Here is a 25,917-nt window from a genome sequence, read left to right as displayed (position 1 = left end):
AAGAAGTAGGGAAGTTCAGAAGTTCCTTCCATCCTTATCCTGCCCGTCATTCTTTATTCCTGTCACTGTCGTCGTGTTCAGTTTAGCCAGGAGAAGGCCCTCAGGATAGGTTCGTCCGCGTGTGTAAGTCTTATCTCTTGTCTTGTCAGTCCTAAAGGGCTTCAGTGATGGCGTATTACACTTCGTATTACAGACTTTCTGCACGTTGGCCGTCTTCCAATATTGTCTTCTTTATTATGACGAAAAACTCCAGATATTCATGGCGCGTTGCGTGACGTAATACGAGACGGTCTAAACCCTCTAATGCTGTTTTTCTCCATTGTGGTGTAGGTGTAAGTTAAAGGTAAAATTATACTTGTCCCAGAGCTATAACTCCATATGTTCTTAACCTCGGTACTATGTGGAAGTGCTCAACTTCACTCCCCAGCCGCTTCACTCCCACGGAAAGGGCCCCCGTGCACATTGGGTAGGAGACTTGATGTGCTGCAGAACCGGTCTGGACGTGTTGTCCATGTCGGGAATCTAATGTTGATTCCTTGGCCGTCTAGCCCATAGGCCCGTCTATGATGGGATGGATTTACAGACCGAATTCTGATTGCAAATTTACTTTCTTTGTCGGCTTAATTTTCTTCTCAGGATTCTGATGTTAACGCTGTGTCCCTGCCCTCGTTTAAATAATAATAATAATAATATGTGTTTGCAGAACGCGAAGGTTCAAATCGCCTCAATCTGACACGATCCAGCGCCAGTTCCACCCGCCTTCGACCTTGACAGTTCATCCCTGTATCCGTGAGAGCGTATTGTTCAGTAGACATCCAGCCATCCGACGCTACTCGTATGTAGTCTCAGGTTCTGACAGAACTGTGAAATAGCCCACAGAAAAACTGATTCATGTACATAAAATTAACTGACTTCTTCGTGCAAGGCTTTACTTGGAAAATTGGAAGTATTTTTTTTATTGCTAGTGGGGTCTGACTAAGTCCCTTGTACTACGGCCACTTCTGGCCTATTGTACCAGATGGTAGGTGAGGGTGATTGTGGAGCAATTGGTGGAATGAAGATTGGCAGGAGAAACCGAAGTACTCGGAGAAAACCTGTCCCAGCGCCACTTTGTCCACCACAAATCCCACTTGACCAGACCCAGGTTCGAACTCGGGCCGCCGCGGTGGGAAGCCAGCTACTAACCGCTGGAGCTATGGCGCGGGAAGTAACTCAGCTAGTCAAACATCTCCTTATGCTCAACATTTCTATCTTGCGTGATATGACGTAATGTAGTCCGTTGAAAATCAGTCGATGTTTCGGAGGAACATGTCACCTCGATCTTCGGAATCGAAGAATAAATCAAATAAGAAACAAGAATGAAAAGCAGCTCTTATTACCACCAGGTTTCACGCTTGTTTCTTGCATGGTCTTTTTCGCCGATCCTGGATATAGGGGCTAAGTGTATATCCGGAACGTCGGTAGATTTCCAATGAACTACATGGCGTTGTGCTGCAGTAGATAGAACTCTTCATAACCACTGCTGTTAGAGCTGCTCTGCAGTAGATAGAAATCTTCATAACCACCGCTGTTAGAACTGTGCTTCAGTAGATAGAACTCTTCGTAACCACCGCTGTTAGAGCTCTGCTGCAGTAGATAGAACTCTTCATAACCACCGCTGTTAGAGCTGTGCTGCAGTAGATAGAGCTCTTCATAACCACCGCTGTTAGAGCTGCTCTGCAGTAGATAGAACCCTTCATAACCACCGCTGTTAGAGCTGTGCTGCAGTAGATAGAACTCTTCATAACCACCGCTGTTAGAGCTGTGCTGTAGTAGATAAAACTCTTTCATAACCACCGCTGTTAGAGCTGTGCTGCAGTAGATAGAACTCTTCATAACCACCGCTCTACAGCCTCAAATCCTCCAGCTCCGTGTGCTCATGAAACCCGAAGTTTCATCACGGTCTTCAGAAAGTCCAACCGTTTGACCCATCCTAAGCCAGCTGAATCAAGACCCTGTTCAGTTTCTCTTGATATTATATTCTCGTTTACGTGTAGGTTTGCAAAGCTATTTCCATAATTTTGGGATTTCAACTACAAATTTATAGCCGATCGCAGTGGCCACGCGGTCTTAAGGAACGTAACGCTCAAACACTGGGATCGTGAGTTGGAAACCCACTCGATGAATGGATATAGTTCCGCTTTTCTTCTTTTTACGTAGCGGCATTGCGGCAGGGCCGATCCCCTGTCCTAGGAGTCCTGCCCACTGTCTATAACATCAGTAGTTCCAGATTAATTCTGATGGGAAACGAGCCAGAGGGCCTAGGTTGAAGAGGAACTACAAATTTGTTTTCATTTCTCATTTTTCCTTGATTATTTAATCACCGCTGTAACATTACAGGAAGAACATCGCTAAACGGTTTGCTGTTTATGTAGTTGGTCACGAGTCCCCCGATTCTTGTGGCCCAGCCTGCAATATCTTGTTCTCCTTCCACCACCACACTTCATTGGTGCGGTTGGAAACTCGCTCTCCAACTTTGTATTTGCCTTTTGCCCAGCCTGGAGTTGCACTGGGCCCGGGAAATGCCCCTCGTTAGTAACTTGTACTCCAGCAGGCAAGGGTTCTACAAAAGAAGCCTTTAACTCCACCTGCATGAGCAGATGTACAGTCTGTAGCAGAAGTTATGTACCCAAACTTCACTTAGCAGCCTCCTTACACATTCTCTCTCCACGATTTATCGATTGATTCTTGGATTTATACGAATTTTAACCTAATGTCACGGCTGAATGGTTAGCATTCAGGAGGTCGTGGGTTCCATCCGTCGAGGTTAATGCACTGACAGTATCGTAGAATATCCAACATAAACGTTAGCTTCACAGTACTAATTGAACCAATTGAGTGGAGACATGTGTCATGGTTTCTTCCCCAGAACGTTTTAGTTTCTATGTCGAGATTTGTACTGGGAAATCCATGCAGGAGCGCTGCCAACTTCAGGGAGATTGGTCGAATGGGATGCAGCACTGATTTCAACTCTCAAAAGAAAAGATCAAAGGAAAGGGGCAAGAAAAAAGTTTCACCGCAGACGTGTAACACCCCATTCACGGCTGAAAATCTCGTTAAAAGAAAAGAGAGAAAATAAGGGCGGATTTTTTTTTTATATTCCCCTCCTGTAGGACAATCTTGCCAAAATCATCCCTTCCGTTCGACGTCTACTTTGCGAAGTGCGAACCAACGGTGCCATCCCTCTCGAACCCCTTAGCACGGCGTGATCATCACCGCCTCAACCACCCCCTTCCCACCCCTCTCCTCACCATCACCCCGCTCTGCCTTGACACGACTGCAAACTCTGGGCTCTTCAACGCAAAATAAAAAAGGAGGAAAACTTTTTTTCTCACTTTTACTCGAAACGGAAAATTCCAGATGACCTGGAATTTAACTTAGCTTTGTCATTTATCTCATGTTCATTTTCCGTTGCTGAAGTCACAGGGAACTCAGCCAAGCCCAAGGCTTTGTGTGTCTTTATCCATATTTATTCCTGTTGCTCCTGCTTGGAGCATAGAGCATCCCTGAAAGGCTTCGTTTCACTTCAGTTTCTTAATATTACAGACAGTCGGTAGGACTCCTTGGATGGGGATCAGCACGTCGTAAGGCCGCTACCATCACACAGGACAACACAAACACAATTCGAGCCAACGACTCTAGAGTTAGAGAGAGCGAAGAAACTTCATGCCTTAGACCTCGCGGACATCCTCATCGGCAAGGCTTCGTGTACTGGCGGTTTATTCTGCAACGCTTCCGTCCCTCAGTACGTAATGAATTGGAGAGGATTCGGAAGGAATCAGTCACGGCCCGGTCGATGTATTATCCCAGGATTTGCTTGGACAGACGTAGGAAGACTACGAGAAACCTCAGGAAAGCAGGTGCTCCGATTAAGTTTAGAACCGTATACCTAAACCTACATGTAAGATTTTTACGGTGAGATGAGGTGTTCGACTGTCGTCTAATCCCAAAGCTGGAGGACCACCCCCTGATGCCTGTCGTGACTGCTTATTGAGAACATAAACGCATTTACCCTGCGTATCAGGAGACCGTCTCCTCCATCCGCTATGAAGGCGTACGGTGGATTGGATGTATATATCCACATTTTCTTGACCTCGGCACTAGTTAGAGGTCAGTGGTCAGCTTCACGGCTCGGCCGCATTACCCCCCGGAGAAAGAGCCCCCGTTACCCATTGGATAGGAGGTTGGGTGGACCCCAGAGCCGGTCTAGACTGCGTGAAGAAAATTCTTGACCCTACTGGGACTCGAACTTCGACCCCTCCGTCGTCCAGCCAGTAGCCGGTCCCTGTACCTACTGCGCTATCCCGTTGAGAAATGAAGGGATTGAAAATTCGAAATAGTAGTAATGTGAGAGTAGACATGTAGCACACAAGGAAATATTTACAGAGGTTTAGTCGGAACACTTGAATTTGGGAACATTATTTGAGAGAATAAGCATAAATCGGTGGATAATATTAATATGAATATTAGGCAGATAGGACGTGTGTGGTTTGGATTCATCTGGCAATGAAAAGTCAAAGAGATCGCTGTGCAGGAAGCCATTACACCCACTTGGTTTGAAGCACAAATACACGCTTTCATGTGTGCGCGTGCAACACTGTAACAAGTCTTCATTAGTTTCATTTTATAGCCTTTTTTGCATCCTCGTATCGTCCGAATTTCTAGTCCTGGCCATTGTCAACATAATGCGCAGGTGGATCTGGTGCAGGTCAATTGACCGAGATAAGGATTGTAGAGTGTATAAATAGGAGCCTATGTTAAAGTGGGCCAATGTCCATGTTCTCTCGATGCAGCTGAAGCCATTGTCTCTCTGCTTCTCGCCCTACTTGTCATGCGCAACTCAGCGGCCAGTCTAAAGAGACAGCCTGTACACTGCGTATGGAAGCGAAGCGCTTAAGAGATGTTTTCCGACGTGTCTGGTGGTTACCGAGAACATTGTGTGTCGTGTTCGCAAGCAGAGAGAATCCTCCGTCATGCCCCACTTCTGAGAACGCTCCATGTTCAACAGCAAGGTCGTAAAAATTTCAGTTTCTGTCTTCAGAACTCCATTAAAGAAAAGCTGTCTGTTTATGCTTCTGCGGTGTGCTGAATCCTCTCCACGCACTGTACGAATTATATGTACAGAAACCTAGCGAGGAGGCTCGGTCGGTAATGCTGCATGTATTCCGGAGGCATCTGGATCGAATCTCGGTAGGGACGCCGGATATTGTGACAGAGGTTATTCGTGATTTTATCCGTCTCTCGAATCAGATGTTGGAGTACATTATTAGGCCACGGCCGCTTCCTTGCACATCTCCCCGTAACGCGCTAAATAGTCTAGAAACTGATAGTGTCATAAAATAAACCGCAGGAAGGGGCACCGACTTCACACTCGACAAAGAAAATTCAGTTTTGTTAACCCTTGAAAGACTGAGAGTTGAGTTACGTGTTTGAATGGCGATAAACCCGTATTATAACTCGGCTGTGTCTGAAAGAGAGAGAGAGAGAGAGTGGCAGAAAGTGTACACTAGAAGAGTAGCTGAAGTGAAAAATAATAGGATAAGTGAAAGACACTTTATTGGTGGGGGAGGACATCGTCTTCTTAGGTTCCCAGGCTCCGCCTGCTCGTCCCTCTGATAAAAGCATTATAATGGTTATAAGGCTTGAGACAGGGGCGCGGCATTTTGATTTTCTGAATTAATATCAGACTGTATAATTTGGAAGAAAAAATAAATTTTAGTGGCTTTGACAGCAAGAGAACTTAATTTTGTTGAATTTAAATCGGGAGGGGGTGCACACAGTAGCAACTTGCAACTTGAGAACCATCTCAGCATTTGCCTGAAGGCAGAGGAGAACTGAGAAAACCTGTGTCCAGACGGCCGGTCACAGCACCTTCCGGATGCATACAGACTTCTAAGCAGCAATCCGGCAGACACATGGGTAATGGAGTTTCCTCAAAATTTTCCCTAACATATGTGCTGTTGACGTATAACAAAATACTGGTAAGTGAATTACATATGAAGAATAACAATACATTGGTAACTGACAATTTACACACAAAAAAATATCGTGGTTTCAGTCTGCAAGCGAACTATACGGACCGAGCGACCGCCGCTTGTCAGCGAAGTTAGTGCCAACTTTTGCGGATAGAGAGTGTCGCGTGGTCAGCGCAACGAATCCCCACGGCTGTTAATTTCGGCTTTCTTGACCGGAGCCTCTATTTCCTTGAAATATCTCCTCAATTTTAATCACGAGGCAGAATGGACCCCGTTCCAGGCCAACTACTTATCAGAAAATCTGGTAGCGCTGGGAATCGAACCCTGGACCTCTGGATCTGTAGCCAGGAACTCTGACATAACATATGAAAAATGCAGCAATACTTACGTGTGGTGTTCGTCTATATCCGTTGCTATGGCACTCGTCAGCACATCATATGGACTGTCAGTTTGGTCCGGAGTAGAGATCAGCTCTTGGTGCTGCCTGTGGACTGGATCCTACGCAGTTCCCCTGGAACGAGGGGCGCCCTACTCGTGCAGAACTTTAAGCGATTCATGTTATTTTCAGTAGTGTGTGTGAGAAAGAGAGAGAGAGATTATGATGCATTGTGGGATAAATTCTTCGCCTAACAGGGAGATAGTCCGTCAACAGGGAGCGCGGCCTTTTGTGTTCATCATGGATGGGATTATATTGGCCCAACTGCTTTACTTTGAGATATAATTTCGTGGCTGTTCTACTGACATGGCTTTAAATAGTCTTCATTCGAGTCTGTTCGTGTAATGTTTCATCGGGTGAGCCAAAGTCAGGGTTACTTTACCACTGGCAGTTTACCGCCAATCAATTCGTCTTGATGCAAAGCCCCTTGAGACTCACGACCAGATATTTTTTTCCAACTGAACTCTTGCAATCATAGTTTTTATGTAACATCCTCTTTGATGACAGGATGGGGTTGTCTCTTAAGAACATGCTTGGTCTTTCGCCAAGTGTACGTATTGCACATATAGCATATTATTGAAAGTTCTTCCTTTTGCAGTAGACACAAGTTCTCTGTCAGTACAGGCTTTGCGAAGCAGATCATGCCTATCTTATTTATCTTATGCTACAACGGCAGCTTAATCACTTGAACGGTCGTACGCTTGACCGCCGCTAAGTTTAAGCGTCTTGTATTTTAATGTGCATATTTCTTCTAAATATTGTATAAGAATCCAGTCCGTACCTCACAGGAAACACATTACGTCACCACTACAGAGTCCAACCGGTTAATGCTGTTTAGGGAAACAGTCGCTGTTTATTGTGAGAACAGAACGCACAGATACACTCTGTGGGCAGAATGCAGAGTTTTAGTGCGTTAAAGCAGGCGGTACATATAGGAACCACTGGGCTTTAGATTGTTAAGTAAAACCATGTGATTGTGTGTCTGGCTGTATGGAGGGAGGTACTGTAGAGCGTGTTAGGAAAACTGAAGAAAGTTTCCCCTACTTTGCTTCAAGAGATTTTCTTTCCAATATCTTCAATCCAGTACTTTGACCCTTAAGACCAAGCGCAGACATGCGATACACCTCCCCATACCACCACGACCGTCTACCAGCAGGACTGTAATGGATACTGCCATGTTCCAGAGAAGTCTCTAACGACGTTCTACCCCGGAAATTGTTTCTTTCCTCGCTCTCATCACGTTAGGACGTCTCATAAAAAACTGAGGAAATTCAGTTACTTGGCGCTGCCGATTACTATGACGTGGATTAGCATGACTGCTGTCAGGAAATGAGTTTAACAAGGAGTTCCAGGCAGGGACTCGAAACCGCCCCAGATAATGAGGCACCTTAACTTGTAGTGTTTACTTTTTGCGGCCGTTCGTTTGTTGTCAAGTAATGTGGTGGTACCGGTTTAAAAACCTGCCGTCTGTGCGTTCCCTCTGTATTTGCAGCGTCTAGCCTAAAAGCCGAAGTTTATATATATTGTGACAAGACAACCGAGAGCGCCGTTGCTAAGCAACGGTTGGGTAAACAAGTGATAATACCTGATCCTTTGCTACACACGGTAAACACGTTTCCGCTGTAACGAATAACCATGCAACAACAGTGGGATTGTTGGAAGCGGTGCTTTCTATGCGGTCCATGCGAGGCTATGCAAGGAGAACCAACTGGAATTTTCATTCAGTCGAGAATGTGAAGGAGTTGCAGTCATGGTTTAGCTGTGTGAGTTGCCGGCCAGCGAGAATAGGAGCCGTTAAGCACAGAAGCAGAGGGCAGTGTTGGAATCCGTCACCAGGCAGCGACTGATGAAGCCACAGAAGACTTGATCTAGTGAACTGCAGTGCGTGTGAATTAGCAACATCGCTACAGTTACCTGTAGTTACAGCCTGTAAGTGTTCAGTAAGTGCAATCACCAACCCACACCCCGTCTAGAGTCAGTCTATCACGTGGCGATATACCGTATTTACGCATGTATAGGCCGCGTGCGTGTATAGGCCGCAGCACAATTTTCTGACAGAAATTACAGAAAAAATAATTTTCTTGGAATATTATTTCAGTAGTATTACACCCTGTGTTACTAATTATGAATATAATTTTTTTTTAAATGAAGTGTGATTTCGAATATTTCGAATATAAGCCGCACCCCAGTTTTCCTCTTGAGTTTTTGGCAAAAAATGTGCGGCCTATACATGCGTAAACACGGTATGTAGTTCCACACAATCCTCGCCCAGACACTACACCCGCCACATAACAAGGCCAATCCACAAGAAGGCACAAAAGCACAAGCAACAAGACGACACATGCCTATAGGTCATAGTGACACACGTAATGGGAGCAGAGCGCAACATTATACACGAGAAGGCGGTCTTTACAACGACCAGAGGAGACAAGACGTAAACGAGATAAACACGAATTATAACAACGTTCAAACGGTTAACATTTTAATAATATTATCACGTATTCGGAGTTTGCGTGACTAATAATAACGGGTTCTGGATTGGATTTATTGGCACTTCCATTACAACTACAATCAACTATAACAGCTCACAATCCATGATTGAGATTCGCTCTGTTCCTTGCAGGACCACAAGTGACTTCTCTTTCACTGCGACGAATGCCGAATGAAAAATCACTGCTCACTGAATCATGGGGCTCTCTTACAAATCAATTAATTCACGAATGAACTCTCTATTACAACGTGGGGCGAACCGACGAGAGACCACCACCTCGAAGAGTTCGTGTTGTCACGCGTATTACTTTATTATTCGTTGCCTCGGAAACGCGCGCTGAGCAACGGATTATTCCGGCTATTCGTTGCAGCGAGAACGTGCTCACTCTGCTGTTGCCCAGCAATGGGCATCTGCTCTGGCTCCATTATTCCGGCTTTCAGTCATCATGTCACAGTATCTTTAACGTAATTTCGGGCGGCTTTTCCAAGAGTACCGTGATTTCTTTCCTCGAGGGCAGACATTAAGAATATATGTGGAGCTGTATCTCCATTACCCGACACCTATGCAGGGCAAACTTTACGACATGTGTCACGTTACCCCTCGCAAGCAGGTGGTGGCGTTATCATTGTACGAGCGCGCATTGCAGCACCCGCGCTTCGGGTCGTTCGTGACGTCGTAACAACGTCCAGGATCCCCATACGGGAGCTCTGTGCCTCTTGGCCGCCCGCCAGAGCTCTCGTGGCAAGGTTCTGCTTTATTTAATATCTGTTTATTTATGATCTGCGAGGAAACGACAAGTTTTTTGTATGTTCTAATTTGCACTCTTAGATGATCATCCCTTTTTGTGTGCTTCTTACATGTAGCAAGCACATTGGTCTTGTTTGCATGCTATCGTTCAAGGTCGCGATGTCTTACTAAGAACTGAACTGTGTCAGCAAAGTCTTTGTTTCCTTGTTGTGTTTCGTGTTCAGTGGGTGACGCGATAGCGTAGTTGGTTGAGGCACTATGCTGCAAGCCTCAAGGTCGCGGGTTCAAGTCTCGACGAGATCATTGGATTTATTTCAGTTGACCTAATCCTTCCAGCCGCTCTATGGCCCTGGGGTTGACTCAGCCTCTAACGTAAATGAATACCAGGAATCTTCCTGGGGTTAAAGGGCAGCCGGCGTGTAAGGCTGACAAACTCACTGCCATCTGTGAGCCGACTGTCTAGAAAATGTGTGAACCTCAACGTCTCACAACCCTATGGGCCTTCATGGCCTGTTACAGGGATAGCTTTACTTTTTACTCTTTAATAAAAATCATCATGAAATTTACCAATGTAAGGTAGTTTTGTTTAAACCCACCAATCAGTGGATGCATTATAATAATGCTACCAAATGTTATTCCTCGCCAGATAACCTCAGTAGTTAATATGACTTTGCAGTGTCGTTGAATAACTTCTGGAATGGACCTTAACAGAATTACTCAGCTAATATACACTGTTAACCTTTTAAATACAACTATAACCTATATTTTAACAGCAATAATTGCTCTGAATTTTGCCCACGGAATACTGTTAAGGGCTCCATATGAATCTCAGAATAACAAGAAGTTCTCAGAAGAACTAATCACCTAGAAAGAGAGACAGGGGTAAGTGGGCAGATAGTGAGAGACACTACGTTTGGGGTGCCAAGAAACTACATATCTCCGGTTTTGAAGGTTCCCAGGTTGTGCCCGTTCGTCCTTCTGATAGAGGTAATGCGTATGATCGGAATCATTTTTATATGACGTTAGAAGGGCGGCGTTATAGTGAAGTTTTGATGTAACATTGGGAGGGCTGCATGTGAAACACGCACTGCAACGTGGGATTTAGTAACAACCCAGTATTTGCTCTGGGACCGAGGAAGACCTTGATCGAGTCGGCCACTCGCAGGACCTTCCGGAAGCAAACTGACCTCTAGCCAGTAGTCCGTCTTTGCCTGCTTTACAAGAGAGAGAGAGAGAGAAGAGGTGGTCGTAGTGAGTGACACTACATTGGGGGGGGGAAGAAACTATATCTCCGATTTTGAAGGTTCCCAGGCGGTGCCCGCTTGTCCTTCTGGTGCCTGCTTTACTTTCACTACATATTGAGTATTTGACACGACACGGGCCACACAGAAAACACCGCGTCTAAAAGTTCGCAGCGGGAACGTTGTTTTCAAGCCTAATGCTGTGTGAGGAGAAAACGATTATTTTCCTACACACCGTTACCAGTTTGTCTTTGTAATGGAGACGCATTACGTTTTCTTTGAGGTATGGACTGCATTTTGAGGTATATTTAGATGAAGTTCGTGCGTCAGGTGATTAATGGCGTACATTATCCGCTGCCCTGAAACAGCAGAGCTGTGGTTTAAAATAACACCGCGATATTTTTGCGGTTCGCCGAAGATCCCAGCTACATGTGCCGCTACTGCGGTACACGGGCGCCCCATGCCCCACTGGGGGGTTCTACATACTCTGAAGGTCCATGAAACAGCGGATGTACACAAATTTGATGTCCTCTTGACAGTGACAATAAAGATTCCTGTTCTCTGGGACGTGACGCCGTGTAGTCGTCTTTCAAATTAATTATTCCGTTAGTAACTATGTTACGGGACGCTCTATAAGATAGGTCAGTCTGCATAGCGACGGGCTACGAGCTGGAGGGCCGGTGTTCGATTTGTGACAGGGGCCATACGTTTTTCTTATTTTTCCAGAACGTCTCTGGGGCCCACCCAGCCTCCACAGAGGTAAAGCTGACCGTCCTCCTCCGTCTGGTGCCGAAACTTGTGGAGCTATACCTCCAATCTCCTATGTGTCCTCCTGGGGTGGTGCTTAATTAATTAAGTAAAGGGCAACTTTGCCTTACCTTCAGACGTTAAAGTGTCGTTATGTAACCCAAGACTTGGCTGATCTCTGAAAAACAGTGCGTCGTTACGTGNCAAGCAAACTTATTAATACTTGAAGAAAGCAGTCTTCTGGGATTTTGCACCGTGTATATGTGGTGTTAACCGACGTTTCGGAGGAACGTATCGCCTCCATCTTCAGGGTAGAAGAAAAAATATAAGAAATCTGCAAGCGAAGAAACCGTGAGAACCGTGAGTTCTCACGGTCTCTTCGCTTGCAGATTTCTTATATTTTTTCTTCTACCCTGAAGATGGAGGCGATACGTTCCTCCGAAACGTCGGTTAACACCACATATACACGGTGCAAAATCCCAGAAGACTGCTTTCTTCAAGTATTAATAAGTTTGCTTGTCATGTAGTGTCGAAACACAGTGTGAGTGATACCAAATGCAATGACAAAGTTGTCCTTGTGCTTAATTAAGCACCACACAATGAAAGCATATGGGGTGGAGGGACGGCTCCACGAATTCTTAACCTCGGTACTAGATAGACGTGAATGGCCAGTTTAACGCTCCGGTTGCCCACTGGAGAAGAGACTGAACAAGTCCTAGGCCTGATCTGGATGTCCTCACAAAGAGAAGGTTCATTGACCCTATCCGAAATCGAACGCGGTCATCCTATGTGTAGCCTAGACGCTGTACTGATTGAACTATTCCGGCCGTGTGAACGATACAAAAAGTATTTCGAAATTATGTATTGAAAGCTCTTGAATATTAAAGAGATTTGCTGATATCCCTTCGGTAAAATGTTCATTACGAGAGAAGTGATTAAATTATGCATGAACTGTCGCTTTGATGCTCCATAAATGCAATTATACCAGAATCCTGCGAGTTCATTCAGGGCTGTGTGTGTATGTTTTTTTTTAATTTCGCTTTTAATGAGTAATTGACTTTCAAGTTAATTTAAAAGTTAACCAAATTTGTATCGAATACAAGCTGTCACTGAATTAATTTATTATCCGTATTTACCCCTTAGATCGCAGATTTTATTTTTTGTAAAGTTTCACGCCTTTGCTCATCCTTTCACAGACGGGATGTGCAACTACGTGACACATCAGCTTATGTACATACTTCAACAGCAGTTGCTGCTGCTACTACTACCACCACCACCACTACTACCGCCACTACTACTACTACTACCACTACTACCACTACCACCACTGCCACCACCACTACTACTACTACTACCACCACCACCGCTACCACCACTACTACTACTACCACTACCACTACCACTACCACCACCACCACCACTACTACTAATAGTAGTCAGAAAACCCAGGTCTCAATAGTTTTCTATTCTCGCCAGGTTTCCCAAGTAAAATTCTATATGCATTTCTCATCTCTTCCATGTGTAATGCATGCTGCGCCCATCTCATCTTTGGTTGGATCCCCTTAATGGGCGACGTTAGGGAGAGGCAAGCGAGCCATCTCCTCCCCTACTTTCTTTTGGAAAGAATCAGAATTGAAGATAGGAAGACATATACGAAATATTAATGTCGAGGTCATTGTTACTTTACGCCAGTCAGCCTCCCTCATGTATTCAGTCCTAAATACCCTGTTCCCAAGCATTCTCAGCCTGTTCTTCCCTCTAGATGAGGAATCATACCGCCACGTGTAACTGTAATCCGATCTGTTGAGCTTCCTTCAAATCGTTAAACCGTTCAGGCAGAAGAATCTGGCGCCCGATCCTTCTGGTCCTGCCCCAGAAATTCGGATTATAAGCTTTTTTATTGCCAGTGGGGTGGGACTAAGCCCCTTGTACTGCGGCCACTTCTGGCCTATTGTACCAGCCCCAGATGATAGGTGAGGGTGACTGTGGAGCAGTTGGTGGAATGAATATTGGCAGGGGAAACCGAAGTACTCGGAGAAAACCTGCCCCAACGCCACTTTGTCCACCAGAAATCCCACTTGAACAGACCCGGGATCGAACCTGGGCCGCCGCGGTGGGAAGCCAGCGACTAACCGCTTGAGCTATGGCACGGCCTTAGGATTATAAGTTAACAGGTACAGATAGAACTCATGCAGATTATAGCAGGTTCTGTTGTTACTGTCAGATTGGCACCGAATTCATGATCACTGGAAGGAACTGCATCAGGTCAGTGTAGGGATTTATCATTTCCCTCGAAGGTTTCTTGGTCGCCTTGTACAAGACACCAAAGTTTCAAGTTCCAAGTTTCATGTTTTCTTTTTCTACCTTGACAGATTAGGCCCTGTGGTCTGTTTCCATCAGAATTACTATGGAACTATGAATCTTATAAACAGTCAGTAGGACTCCTTTGGCAGGGGATAAGCCCTTTCGCAGGCCACTATTTACACAAAGGACAAGACAAACAGAATGAACGCGAACAGACGTCCGTGCCTCGAGTTAGATTTGAACCTACGGTCCCAGTGTTTGTGTGAGCGAAGACATTGCATGCCTTAGACCGCGCTGCCACTGTGATCGGTAAGTTCCATGTTTATTTCCACATACAAAAGAACTTGAGCTCATGAATTTTTTATGAAGGTCTTAGCGTGTAAAACGAGAGAACGTTTGCAGCATCTACTGCAATGTGGGCAAGTTTTATTTTGTTGATATCGCGGCACATCTAGGTGGGAGGAGTTTCACGTTCTTCCGCGTGACCTGCGCAGTGATGTGGGGGAAACGTTAAGATAGTCGCACTGTACTAGGTTTCTTTACGTCACAGAACCTAACCTAAAAGTGCACAAATGTGACTCCAGTGGGGGACATGTCTTAAAAACAGAACAATAAGTTTGGTGGATGTCCTGTGTCATATAGAACTATGAATCTTCCCGTGATGTATGACATCTCGTGGCAGCTTTCCTGAGGACATGGCGAGATGCGTAAGCAGACAAGCTCTTTGCTTAAATATAGAAGAGGTGATAATTATCTTTTTGGTTGTGTGGGGTGCACCCAGCCTCCCATCCAGTGAGTACCGGGGCTCTTTCCGAGGGGGTAGAGCGGCCGGGGCGTGAAGCTGACCACTCATCTCCAACCAGTGCCGAGGTATAAAATACATGGCTTTATAGTTTATAGTTAAGCACAGGGCCATGTTTACCTCTTAATATCGTTTCCTGTATACAGAATGGCAGAAATATGACGTAACATAACATTTTAACTGAGGTCTTGGGTTCGCGCGGCGAATTACTGTCTTCTGGGATGTGATGCCGCGCAGTCTGATATATTATTACCAACGTTTCAAAGAACCCTCCTGCTTCTGTCTTCGGGGTAAAAGTGTGAGCCGGGCTTTTATATAGTTGTGAGAGTGGGATGCGACACCTTGGCATAACAGTAATGCTGTAGAATTGTATTCTAGAGGTGCTTGATTCGAATCCCGGACGGGAAACCTGCTGTCCCCATTCAAGTACTGTGTGCTTTGACTTGGCTTCTCCAGGAAAATTCTGGGATCGTACCTCGATTAAGTCAAGGTACCTTCCTTCCACATATCCTACGATCCATTGTGTATTAAATAATCCCATCATTCGTTTCTGTGTAGGGTTCGTTACTGACAGCTTCGTGAAGTAAACCATAAATAAGAAAACGAATGGATACGTTCATAAGTAAATAAATATACAGACGAACGAATAAATGGATGAATTGATAAATGAATAATGAATATATATATATAAACGAAAAAGAAATTCCGTGGCCTATAGTCCGCAAGCGAACTATACCGACCGAGGGACTGCCGCTTGTCGGCGAAGTTAGTGCCAACTTAGCAGATAGAGGGTGTCGCGTGGTCAGCAAAACGGATCTCCACGGCCGTTAATCTCGGCTTTCTAGACCTTGAGAAAGTCAGCAGGAGTTACAAGAACAACGTGAAGTACAGTAGGCGCTGAATATGGCCATTCTGTTCCCATCTCTGCGTCTCCGTGAGCGTTTCGTTTCTGTTTGTGTAATCCTGCAGTTGTCACGACAGATACGTATATCTGATCGTCTTACGAAATGTGCTACAAGTACGAGAATATTTATGACATCTGTAGAAGCTGTCTGGTTTTCTTGCAGTGTAGAAACTAAGCTTCTTAACAGTGGGCCGGATGTAACTTCTTTCTGAATCGTGTGGTCGCTAGAAGGGAGAGATTTCCCTATATAAAGGGAACAGAAACATTTTTACGTTGAGAAAATGTTGATAGGATTATTAAGGCATTTTTCCTTATGTCCATAATGCTCGAAAATTTTATTTGAGGAAATAGAGCTCTCTCTTCGATTCTGGAGTTTTGAACTGCTATAATATTTTTTTTTTAATTATCTGCGAATGGAAGATCTTACGTCACTAAATATTTGTGTAACGGCTTGAACTATGATCTCGATTTAACGCAGATTAATGTGTCCACTTTCTGCTGATTATTACACATTAAAATAGGAACTAACTTCATGGAGCTCAGCCCTTTTTGAGAGATCGCCAGTTCTGCAGCTACTCAAGAACTTCCCAGCAATTTTATGGAACCCAAAATTTCACTACCGTGTTCAACAGAGTCCTCCACTTGTCCCTATCCTGAGCCAGATCAACCCAGTCCATAACAACCCACCCTATCTCTCTAAGATCCATTTTAATATTGTCCACTCACCTATGTGTTGGTCTTCCTAATGGTCTCTTTCCTTCTGGCTTTCCCACCAATATCCTGTATGCATTCCTCTTCTCCCCATTCATGCTACATGCCCCGCCCATCTCATTCTCCTTGACTTGATCATTCTAATTATACTTGGAGAAGAGTACAAGTTATGAGGCTCTCATTTTGCATTTTTCTCCAACCTCCTGTCACTTCATCCCTCTTCGATCCAAATATTCTCCTCAACACCCTGTTCTCAAACACCCTCAGTCTATGTTCCTCTCTTAATGTCAGAGACCAAGTTTCACGCCAATACAGAACCACAGGCAAAATTATAGTTTACACGCTAAAGTAGATACATAAAGTAACTGTTAATAGCATAAGCAGCCAGCAACTGGCTCGTGATATCTGTGCTTGCGTGCTTCCCAATTTGCATTTGATTAGAGTGTCACTGTTATACTGGAAACCGGTGCTCGAATTGAGGAGCAGCCAATTATCTTCTTGGGTGACGTTTGCTCCCTGCCTTTTGCAGGTATCTTGCTTAACTTTTCGGTCCTGAAGAAGGATGTAGTATTTTCCTTCGAAACACCAGTGGACTTCTACCGGACAGTCCGTCGTTCCGTCCAAAAATGTTGTACTCATCATAATTACTGTTGTGAGTGAACTTTATAAATCTAGTGTAATGCTCGTTGGGAGTTTTGGTTGCTTATTTAACGACGCTGCCAGTATAGTGACACTCGTTGAGAACTCAATGAAGAGTGGCATCATTTGTTCTGTACACATTCATAACATGTTCCTCTGTTTTCATCCAAAAATCCCTGCAGGTGTCGAGACCGACTTTAACGCCATCTCTCACGACAAAAACGCATAAATAGTTAACTGTGAACTGTCTGCCTTTTACAGTATTGTGACATATAGACACATCGCTATAACGGCTACTAAAACAAGCATGTTTCCACGAACGCAATAATTGGATACAACAATAATGTGAAGCGGCGTTCTCTGCGCGGTCCGTGCCGAGATGTGATAAGCAGGACAGTTAGTGGAGACAGTGACGAGTGAGTTGGTTGGTGGAGTCAGTCAGAGGAGTTATTGAGTGAATTTGTTAATTATAGGACTACTACGGTTCAGTCCTTCTTAGGTGTTGTTGTTAGAAACTGGTAGCTAAGGCACGGGGATAGTTCGGGACCAAGAGGAAGGGGAACATCCGCCGTTGGAAGCCGTTACCAGGCAACGACTGGTGAAGGCACAGCAGACTGTTCTCTGGTGAACTGTAACGTGCGTGAATTAGTGGAAAGGTTATGATTAATTTTAGACACGGATTTGTAACAGTTCAATAAATCCAATTACCAATCCAAACCCAATTTATAGTCATTCAGCCACGTGACAGTACTACATTTCACATATCCACATTAGAATATCAATACACAGAATAGACACGATACATTAAAACAATAATCTGCTCTGTCGTTCGTGACCTACTGCTTGCGTTCATGCACCGCGCTGTCGATAATTTGTTGCTATGATAATTCGAAATTACAGCTGTCATCTCACCGTTACATCACACACAGCTGTAATGTGTTCTGCTGCGGTAAGACGTCCTTCTGCAACTGACATCTCCCAAATATCTTGATTACCATAGAAAACCCATCGAATTGAAATTACTTGGCGTATTCTGCTGGAAGCCTCCCTTTATACACACTTTTTTCTCGTCTGCTACGTTTCTATCCTTCCGTTTGTTATTTTTGTTAACAAATACGCCAGCCGGAAAGGTTTTCAGCGTACATTTGCTATCCATCACTTCATGCATCCATGCATGCTGTGGGTAGACGTCATGCCCGAACAGCCTCTTCGGCACCCCTCAGACAGCGAGTGCTTCAGGCAGCGCTAGAAATCTTCCGTTGTGTGCCATGAGCCTCATGGAAAGGGGAGGGGGGATATAATTCTATAGGAAGCCTTGAACCAGGGATATAATGTGGACTTTCGAACATTTGTGATGTAATATTCGAGTGTAGCGTATTGTGACATGAGCTGTGAAGCCAGAGAAACAGCCATTGCTAGATAATGGCTGTATAACACGCAACAATGGAGTTAACTGTTGGAAGCGTTTTCTGTACGGTCTGTGCTGAGGATATATAATGCGGACCAGCTGCCATTACGTGACAACTTGGACTTGGACTGTAGGACATTGACCCCGTGTGGAGGCGGGGTCGAATACCTCCACCGTGACCCTGCGAGTCGTAGGAGGCGACGAAAAGGGAAGTCTCAATTCTGAGACATTAAAATATGGTCGCGAGTCCCAAGGGACTCGGACCCGAGTAAGACTGCGCTGGCAAGGGCCAGAAGCATATACAAATACAGTCCCGTCCTCTCGTCAGAGAAGGCGCCCCACAGAAACAAGACCGTAACTGTCAAACGATAATAACTAGTATCTGGTGATGAACCCCAAATGGGGCTCGACACCAAGACTTACTGACTGACTGACGGTCAGTCGCAATGTGACTTTGACTTTGACTTGATTACGTGACAGTCTTGAGACTGCAGTTAGAAGGTTAAGAGTTTGATATGAGATGGCCTCCAGCCTGCGAGGACATGAGCCCGGAAGCAGAGAAACATCCACTGTTGGAAGACGTTACCAAGCAACGCAGTGAAGACCGTGACTGAGAACATTAATCTGTGTGTGATAATGATTTATAAAATGTAGTCACTAGTTGAGTGTTGAAGTGTCCACTGAATCCGATTACCAATCCAAACCCTGTCTACATTCACACCATCACATGACAGTATATATGTATCAAGGTTTTCAGTGCAAATTGAGCAATGCAGTGAAATAGAGGTCACTTTGCTCTTGGGTTGTACCTGAAACAGAGGGATGAGGTTGATTGTACTTAAGCAGCTGTTGCTGTCAACTGATAGTGTGACTCTTGTTCCATTCTATTCTGCTGGCAATGTCCGCACCTATAAATCCCCCCACCCCCACCCCTTCTATCACCACGGCGCTGGAAGTGGATGGATTGAACCTCCCCCCTCCCCTGTCACTACAGGAAGTTCTCAAACTTCCTATACCCTCTTTGTTACCTTTGTGTGGCATAGAGAAACGATAATTATCAGCAGTTTTTTTCCTCCTGTTCGTAAAGGTTCCCTGTTCGATACCAGATACCGGATTTCCCCGTCCGTCGTCTGCAGAAAAGTTCTTCAGTTACTAAATGTCATGAAATATGAATAGAGTCATAACCTGTGTTAATTCATAAGTAAATTGTTTCAATTTGGGTCTACATAGATGGATAGTACATAAACACAGGTGGTCCAAAAGTCAGTAAACTGGTCAGTAAAATGTGTGCTAAAACAGGTTAGACATTTCTTTATTACCTGTTGAATTTACAAAAATTGTAAATGCACAATTCACAACATTGGGGTGCTGTTCTGCAAATCGACTGGCAGGTTAATACGAGACAGTGTTTTAGGTTAATTGACTTTGGGCCCACTCTGTATATATATGTATATATTGTCAAGTATCCGAGGTTCTGCGTGCCAAACAAGATGGGTTTTGGATTTGATGATCGAATTTATTGGACCTTTACAACAGTTCACGAATCACCATCTGACACACTGTCATCTTTTTCCGACTGGACACTCCGCACTGGAGGAGTTCTAACTTCCAACTGAACTGCTCCATTGTACTCCTTCAGTTCTCTATTCTTCTGATTGTGCCCTCTTATAATCACTCGGCACGGATTCCACGGAAAACACGGTTTTCTGTTATCAAGAATGCGTGTGTACCGAGCCGTTGCCTAGCAATGAGCATATGTCACAATATATTCCGGATTGACACTGAAGATGGGGTCAGCGTTCTCCTCTGAAATGTTAGTATCATACTACATTACTGCATGGTATCGCAGTGAAAGCGACCGCAACCTTAGAAATTACTTAATATTTCGGTCCCCTGGGATATGTTGCCGTACAGTCCGGTAGATAGATACCAAGGACCTGTTGCCACCATTAACAGGACAGTTCTTTGTTGTCACGCGAATGTCTTTGTTAATATTCGTTGCCGCGGAAACAGATGTTTGCGTGCCGTTCCCTAGCAAATTAACTTCCGCTTCTGCTGCTATCTTGGTTTATAGGCCGTGTTTACCGAGCCGTTGTCTAGCACTGGATTATTCCGTCACAATATTACAGCCACGCCATATAAAGTAAAGTAAGTGATCGTTTCCCGGAAATGGAACCTCAGTTGGCTTTTCCGGTTTATAGACGTAAGATGGCTGCCTGGGACCTGTTAAAGACCCTCTGCTTCGTGCGCCTGTATTGCACGTTGCCACATATACCGATCATACGCTCGTTCCGTTAACTAGGAACAGATTCACTGAAGTGCGCGAAGTTGCAACGCTGTGAAGCCATAGTCACTGTATTACTGTGCCTTCAGCTAACCGCAATAGGGGATGGTGTTGTTTTTATGTAATTAGGGGTGTAAGTGGAGTAGCTATGAACATGTGAAAGGGGTTGAATAAATTCAGTGATTATGAACTCGAACAGGAACATTTTAAAAGGGACGAAACTGATGTACTGTAAACCCTTTGCTACGTTTACTTAATAGAAAGTTTATTTTAATTAAATGAAATTGATGTCATTTTCATGGAAACACCGATTATTTGGGAGCGTTGAGCACTGAGAGAATTTCTTGTTACATTACCAAAATGTATGCTATTCTACTTCCAGTTTGTTCTCTGGTGGAACATTAAGTATTTTGAACTGTGGCATGCCTTTGCTGGACATAAATTATCTTACTGTGGGTCCTACGCGGAGGGAAGCCCCCAGAAAATTCTTATGAAGTTAAGCCACCTAAGACCAGTTTGATGTAGGATAGAAGCATAGATATTCCTTAATAATTTTAGTTTTTGTTGTTAATATTTGGTGGATATTTTAATCTTCTTTTTAGCGGCCTCCGTAGTCTAGAGGTAACGTTCCCACCTCATGACTCGTAGTACGCGGGTTCAAATACCCGGCGGAGGTCGTCGAATTTTTAAGGGCGGAAAATTTCAGGGAACAAGTCCTCCGGGAGGGACTTTAAGCCGTGGGTCCCGTGTCGTAACTTTACGGCACGTAAAAGAACTTCATACCTCCAAAGGAGGTCACTGAGCCAAAATTGCGCCCAACAGCAGTCACTAATACCTCCGGTAGATGGGGGAAGCATTATAGATACCTCTCAGCCAGTAGAGCCGGTCTCGCTGGCTGGGCGGGACTGAGGGTAAGCACCAATACCGGTAGGATATAGAGACTGGTAGAAATCATAGAGGGAAGCACAATGGACCACTACAGGTCTAAGTGCATGGGGCAATCCACCCTCTCTAATAACTAACTAACTAACTAATCTACTTTTTTCTTAAAGAAAATAAGCTTATGAGATTATGCTGTCTGTATTTCCGTCTATGTCTATCTGTTTGTGTATCCCCCTAAGTTAAGGCTTATGAGGTCGCATTTGCTGTCTATGTGTTCCCCTATTTTTTTTTTCGTTTTCTGAGCGGTCCTTATCTTATCAAAGGAAATTAGGGGATTCGTTTTTCCCAGAACATTTCCAGTTTTATTCTTTTTCTAAAAAAAATCCAGAGGAGCACATATGCCTGGCTTGTCGCTCCACCGACCGCCGCCCGTGGTCTTATGTCAGCGAAAGGAGAACGTCCGGCCGTACTAATCACCGCGAAAGCGTCGAGTACAAGCAGTTAGGTCACACGGCGACTCTTTCAGGCACCATAGCACAAAGCCTGAAGTTAGATAAGGCAAGTGGCCACTCTAACACTTCAGCCCTTTTATCATCTGCCCATTAGATACGAAAATTGGGTGGTGAAGACAAGACTCTTATCCCTTGTCGGGAATAGAACTCCTGCCACTCACGCTCATAGCCCTCTAGTACGGCGCCACTCTTCGAATTCAGCGCATAGCCAAGGCAAATTGTGGGATTGTTTCAAGCATCCCCTGCGATACACCCAGGATCGGCACAGACCTAAATGTCACCCCCAGGAGATGGGCAATCCGTCCTCTTTCCTCAGTTAAAAACAGACATCAACTGATAGGACTGAAGTTTTCAGACACTGTAACGAAACCAACCATTCGTATCTTAAGCGTTAAGAGAGTTTTGTTTAAATTGCTTCGTTATATGTTGGGGGCACGCGGTAGCGTAGTTGATTGAGACACTATGCTACGAGCCGGAAGGTCGCGGGTTCGATTCCCGATGAGATCATTGGATTCTTCAATTCGCCTAATCCTTCCAGCCTCACTATGACCCTGAGATCGACTCAGTCTCTAACAGAAATGAGTACCAGGAATATTCCTTGGGGCAAAGTGTGGCCGGCAGGTAAGGCTGCTAACCTCACCGCCAACTTTGAGCCCATTGTCTAGAAAACGTGGGAGCCTCGACGTCTCACAACCCTATGTGCCTCCACGGCCTGTTACAAGGATATCTTTAGCTTACTGCCAATTAGTGATCATGGTATGAACCGAAGGGCAGGAGAAACAGCTAAAAATGCGCCGCCCCCAAAATCGTGCTGGGCTCGCGGATCACAGTTTGATCGTCGCTGCTATAAGTCAGCTCGGGTTCCGTTTCAGTGAGGCGCAGTGTTGATATCCAGACTGGGTGGAGTGTTGGTTTGCAGTTTCCATCAGAGTAAGAGCAGTGATTGCAGACATTGTGTTCCGTGCAATGGCCCGGAATGCAGGGGCCCGTAGCCATGATAGCAGGCGGCTGTTTCCGTGTGTAGTGATTTACTGTTCGTGGCGTACAGCAGGCAGAAAGAGAACATAGAGGATGCGAGTGGATGGAAGAGAGGAAGTGTCAATGGGGTACGAAGGAAGAAGAAATGAGGAGAAACAATATTAAAGGCCAGAGAGAGGGAGTAGTTAAAGGAGAGAGACAACGAAAGGCAGAAACAAGGGAAAAGGGTGACGGAAGAGGAAGAAAAGAATGAAAAAAAGAGAAATGATGGATGAAAATATAATATAGAAAAATATAAAGAAAGCTTGATTAGAGAGACAAAGGGCGGCAGGAAAATAAAGAGATAAAACGCAATTAAGAAGGAATTAATGAGAAATGCAAATGAAAATAAAGAAAGAGAGAATGATGAAACGAGAGAAGTAACAAGGAAATAAAAGTAGGAACGAAATGAACATTGACGCAAAGGAGAATTAAGAAATAGGAAAAAGGAAGAAAGAAACGTGGGATAGGAATGATATGTGCCACGAGGGCCCTTTATTTGACCCTGCCCACAACCAGTCCTGTTCGCATCTTCAGAATATGTTGTACTCAGATAAGGTAAGTAAAAGTAAAGTAAAGCTATTCCTGTAACAGGCCGTGGAGGTCCATAGAATCGTGAGACGTCAATGTTCCCACATTTTCTAGACAGCCAGCTCACAGATGGCGGTGAGGTTGTCAGCTTTACGCACTGGCCACCCTTTACCCCCAGGAATATTCGTGGTACTCATTTCTGTTAGGGGCTGAGTGGAACCCCATGGCCCTAATGCGGGTGGAAGGATTAGGTCAATTGAAAAAAATTCACCTAATCGGGATTCGATCCTGCGACCTTCCGGCTTATAGCATAATGCCTCAACCAACTACGCTACCGCGTGAACTGCGATTCGTAATATTATCGCTCTCCCAAGGTCTCTTTTCGGGGTAATGTCCAACTGAAGACTGGAACACGGCCTCGCATGTAAACTCTCCTCACGGAGACCGGTGCTGCCGCGTAGCGGAAGTTACACACTGAGAGTAGCCTCGCACGTTGTTGCGCTCTTCCTATGATGACCGCTGGGCTGACTCCGTGATCTTAGTCCGCAAGCGAACTGTACCGACCGAGCGACCGCCGCTTGTCGGCGAAGTTTAGTGCCAACTTTTGCGGATAGAGGGTGTCGCGTGGTCAGTGCAGCTGATCCCCACGGCCGATAATCTGGGTTTTATAGACGGGACCAGAACAAATTCCTTTATTAAAATGCAATTTACATTTTCTCGGATTTGGACAAATTCTTTAGTCCGGCGCGACATCGAAAAATAACAATGTGGATTCAGCTGGCTTTTCATCGGGTTCCATTAGTAAGACTTCGTAATGACACGATTCCGTAATATATTCTAATCAAGGTGGATGTCTTAGTATCTGTAGGATCTGAGGTTTTCTTAGCGAAGGTTATATAATCCGCTGAAAGTCAACAGACGTTTCGGAGACGCATGTCGTCTCCATCTTCAGGAGCGAATAGTAAGCCAAGTAAGAAACTGGCTTTAAGCAGGTGGCAAGCAGAACAGGTTTCTTGCTTGACGTATTCTTCGACACTGAAGATGAAGGTGACATGTTCCCCGAAACGTCGGTTGACTTTAAACATACAGCAGCGTCATGTTCCAGAAGTTAGAACCGTTTTAATGCCTGATTTGATAACAGTTTATTCATTACGCTGTTATGTATTAACTTGAGAAATCTGAGGCTTTCGCGTCTCTGTGAAGAGTACTGTTTTCTGTGGTTTGACGCCTTGTAATGTGGTAGAAATTTTCTGACTATTTTGAGGAACGTCCTACTTCCATCATCAGGGTGAAAGCGTTAGAAAAGCAAGAAGCGAGCAAGGACAAGCAGAGTGGTTGGTTGTTTGGTTTGCTCCCCACACCCTGAAGATGGATACAGTACGTTCCTCCGAAATGTCGGAAAACTCCTACCGGACTACACGGCGTCACATTACATAAAATACCAGTCTTCCTAGACATGGCCTTGAGAACCTCAACTCCAACGTTGATTCATATTTTTAAATACTTCTGCCTGGCACGTTTTGTCACCTCATAGAGAGACGTAAATCAGTTTATTTTAGGACATTCGTATCTTCTCCGACTAGCCTCATCATCTTTTCGCTATTTCCATCCTCATATATAGAGCGGTAAGGCTGCGTGACGTGGAAGGTTTTGTTCTCCAGCAAAGTGACTGAATAATTCCCTTTAACACCTGCGACGTTGCGCAGCGTAATCCTGCAGCTGGATACAGATGTCTCTTTCCCAGACGTCACAGTTATTTGCTCTTCTTGTGGTGGGGGGGGGGGAGGATTATTATACTACTTTGTTAGTACAAGAAAAACAAAGCTAGCCCTATAACAGACCATGGAGGCCCATAGGGTTGTGAGACGTCGAGGCTCCCACATTATCTAGACAATCGACTCATAGATGGCGGTGAGGTTGTCAGCCTTACGTGCGGGCCGCCCTTTACCCCCAGGAAGATTCCTGGTACTCATTTCTGTTAGAGACTGAATCGACCCCAGGGCCATAGTGCGGCTGGAAAGATTAAACAAACTCCATGGCCTGTAGTCCGCAAGCAAAATATACCGACCGAGCGACCGCCGCTTGTTGGCGAAGTTTAGCGGATATAGGGTGTCGCGTAGTCAGGGCAACGAATCCCCACAGTCGCTAGTTTCGGTTTTCTAAAGCGGAGCCCGCTGTTTCCTTTGAAATAGCTCCTCAGTTATCCTCATGAGGCTGAGTGTACCCCGTTCCCGACCCACTACTTCT

General features: G+C 44.9%; 1 protein-coding gene across 3 annotated transcripts in view; it reads left to right on the top strand.

Moving 5' to 3' along the window:
- The window catches only part of LOC111871049 (chondroitin sulfate N-acetylgalactosaminyltransferase 2), a 365,067-nt gene that overhangs the window by 17,057 nt on the left and 322,093 nt on the right, over positions 1-25,917 (top strand). Inside the window, exon 1 of one of the 3 annotated variants that reach the window (XM_023863789.2) lies at positions 3,630-3,899. The exons of 1 other annotated variant lie outside the window; for it this stretch is intronic. In XM_023863789.2, the coding sequence (XP_023719557.2) occupies positions 3,792-3,899 (108 nt within the window). In that variant the 5' untranslated portion in view covers positions 3,630-3,791. Of the gene's footprint in view, positions 1-3,629; positions 3,900-25,917 lie in introns of those variants that run through there. One more of the 3 variants, XM_033754081.1, reaches the window with a different exon arrangement.

This window comes from Cryptotermes secundus, unplaced genomic scaffold (genome assembly GCF_002891405.2).
Source record: "Cryptotermes secundus unplaced genomic scaffold, Csec_1.0 scaffold73, whole genome shotgun sequence".
Taxonomy (NCBI): domain Eukaryota; kingdom Metazoa; phylum Arthropoda; class Insecta; order Blattodea; family Kalotermitidae; genus Cryptotermes; species Cryptotermes secundus.
The sequence above is the reverse complement of the archived record's forward strand: the minus strand, read 5'-3'. Positions and strand labels throughout refer to the sequence as shown.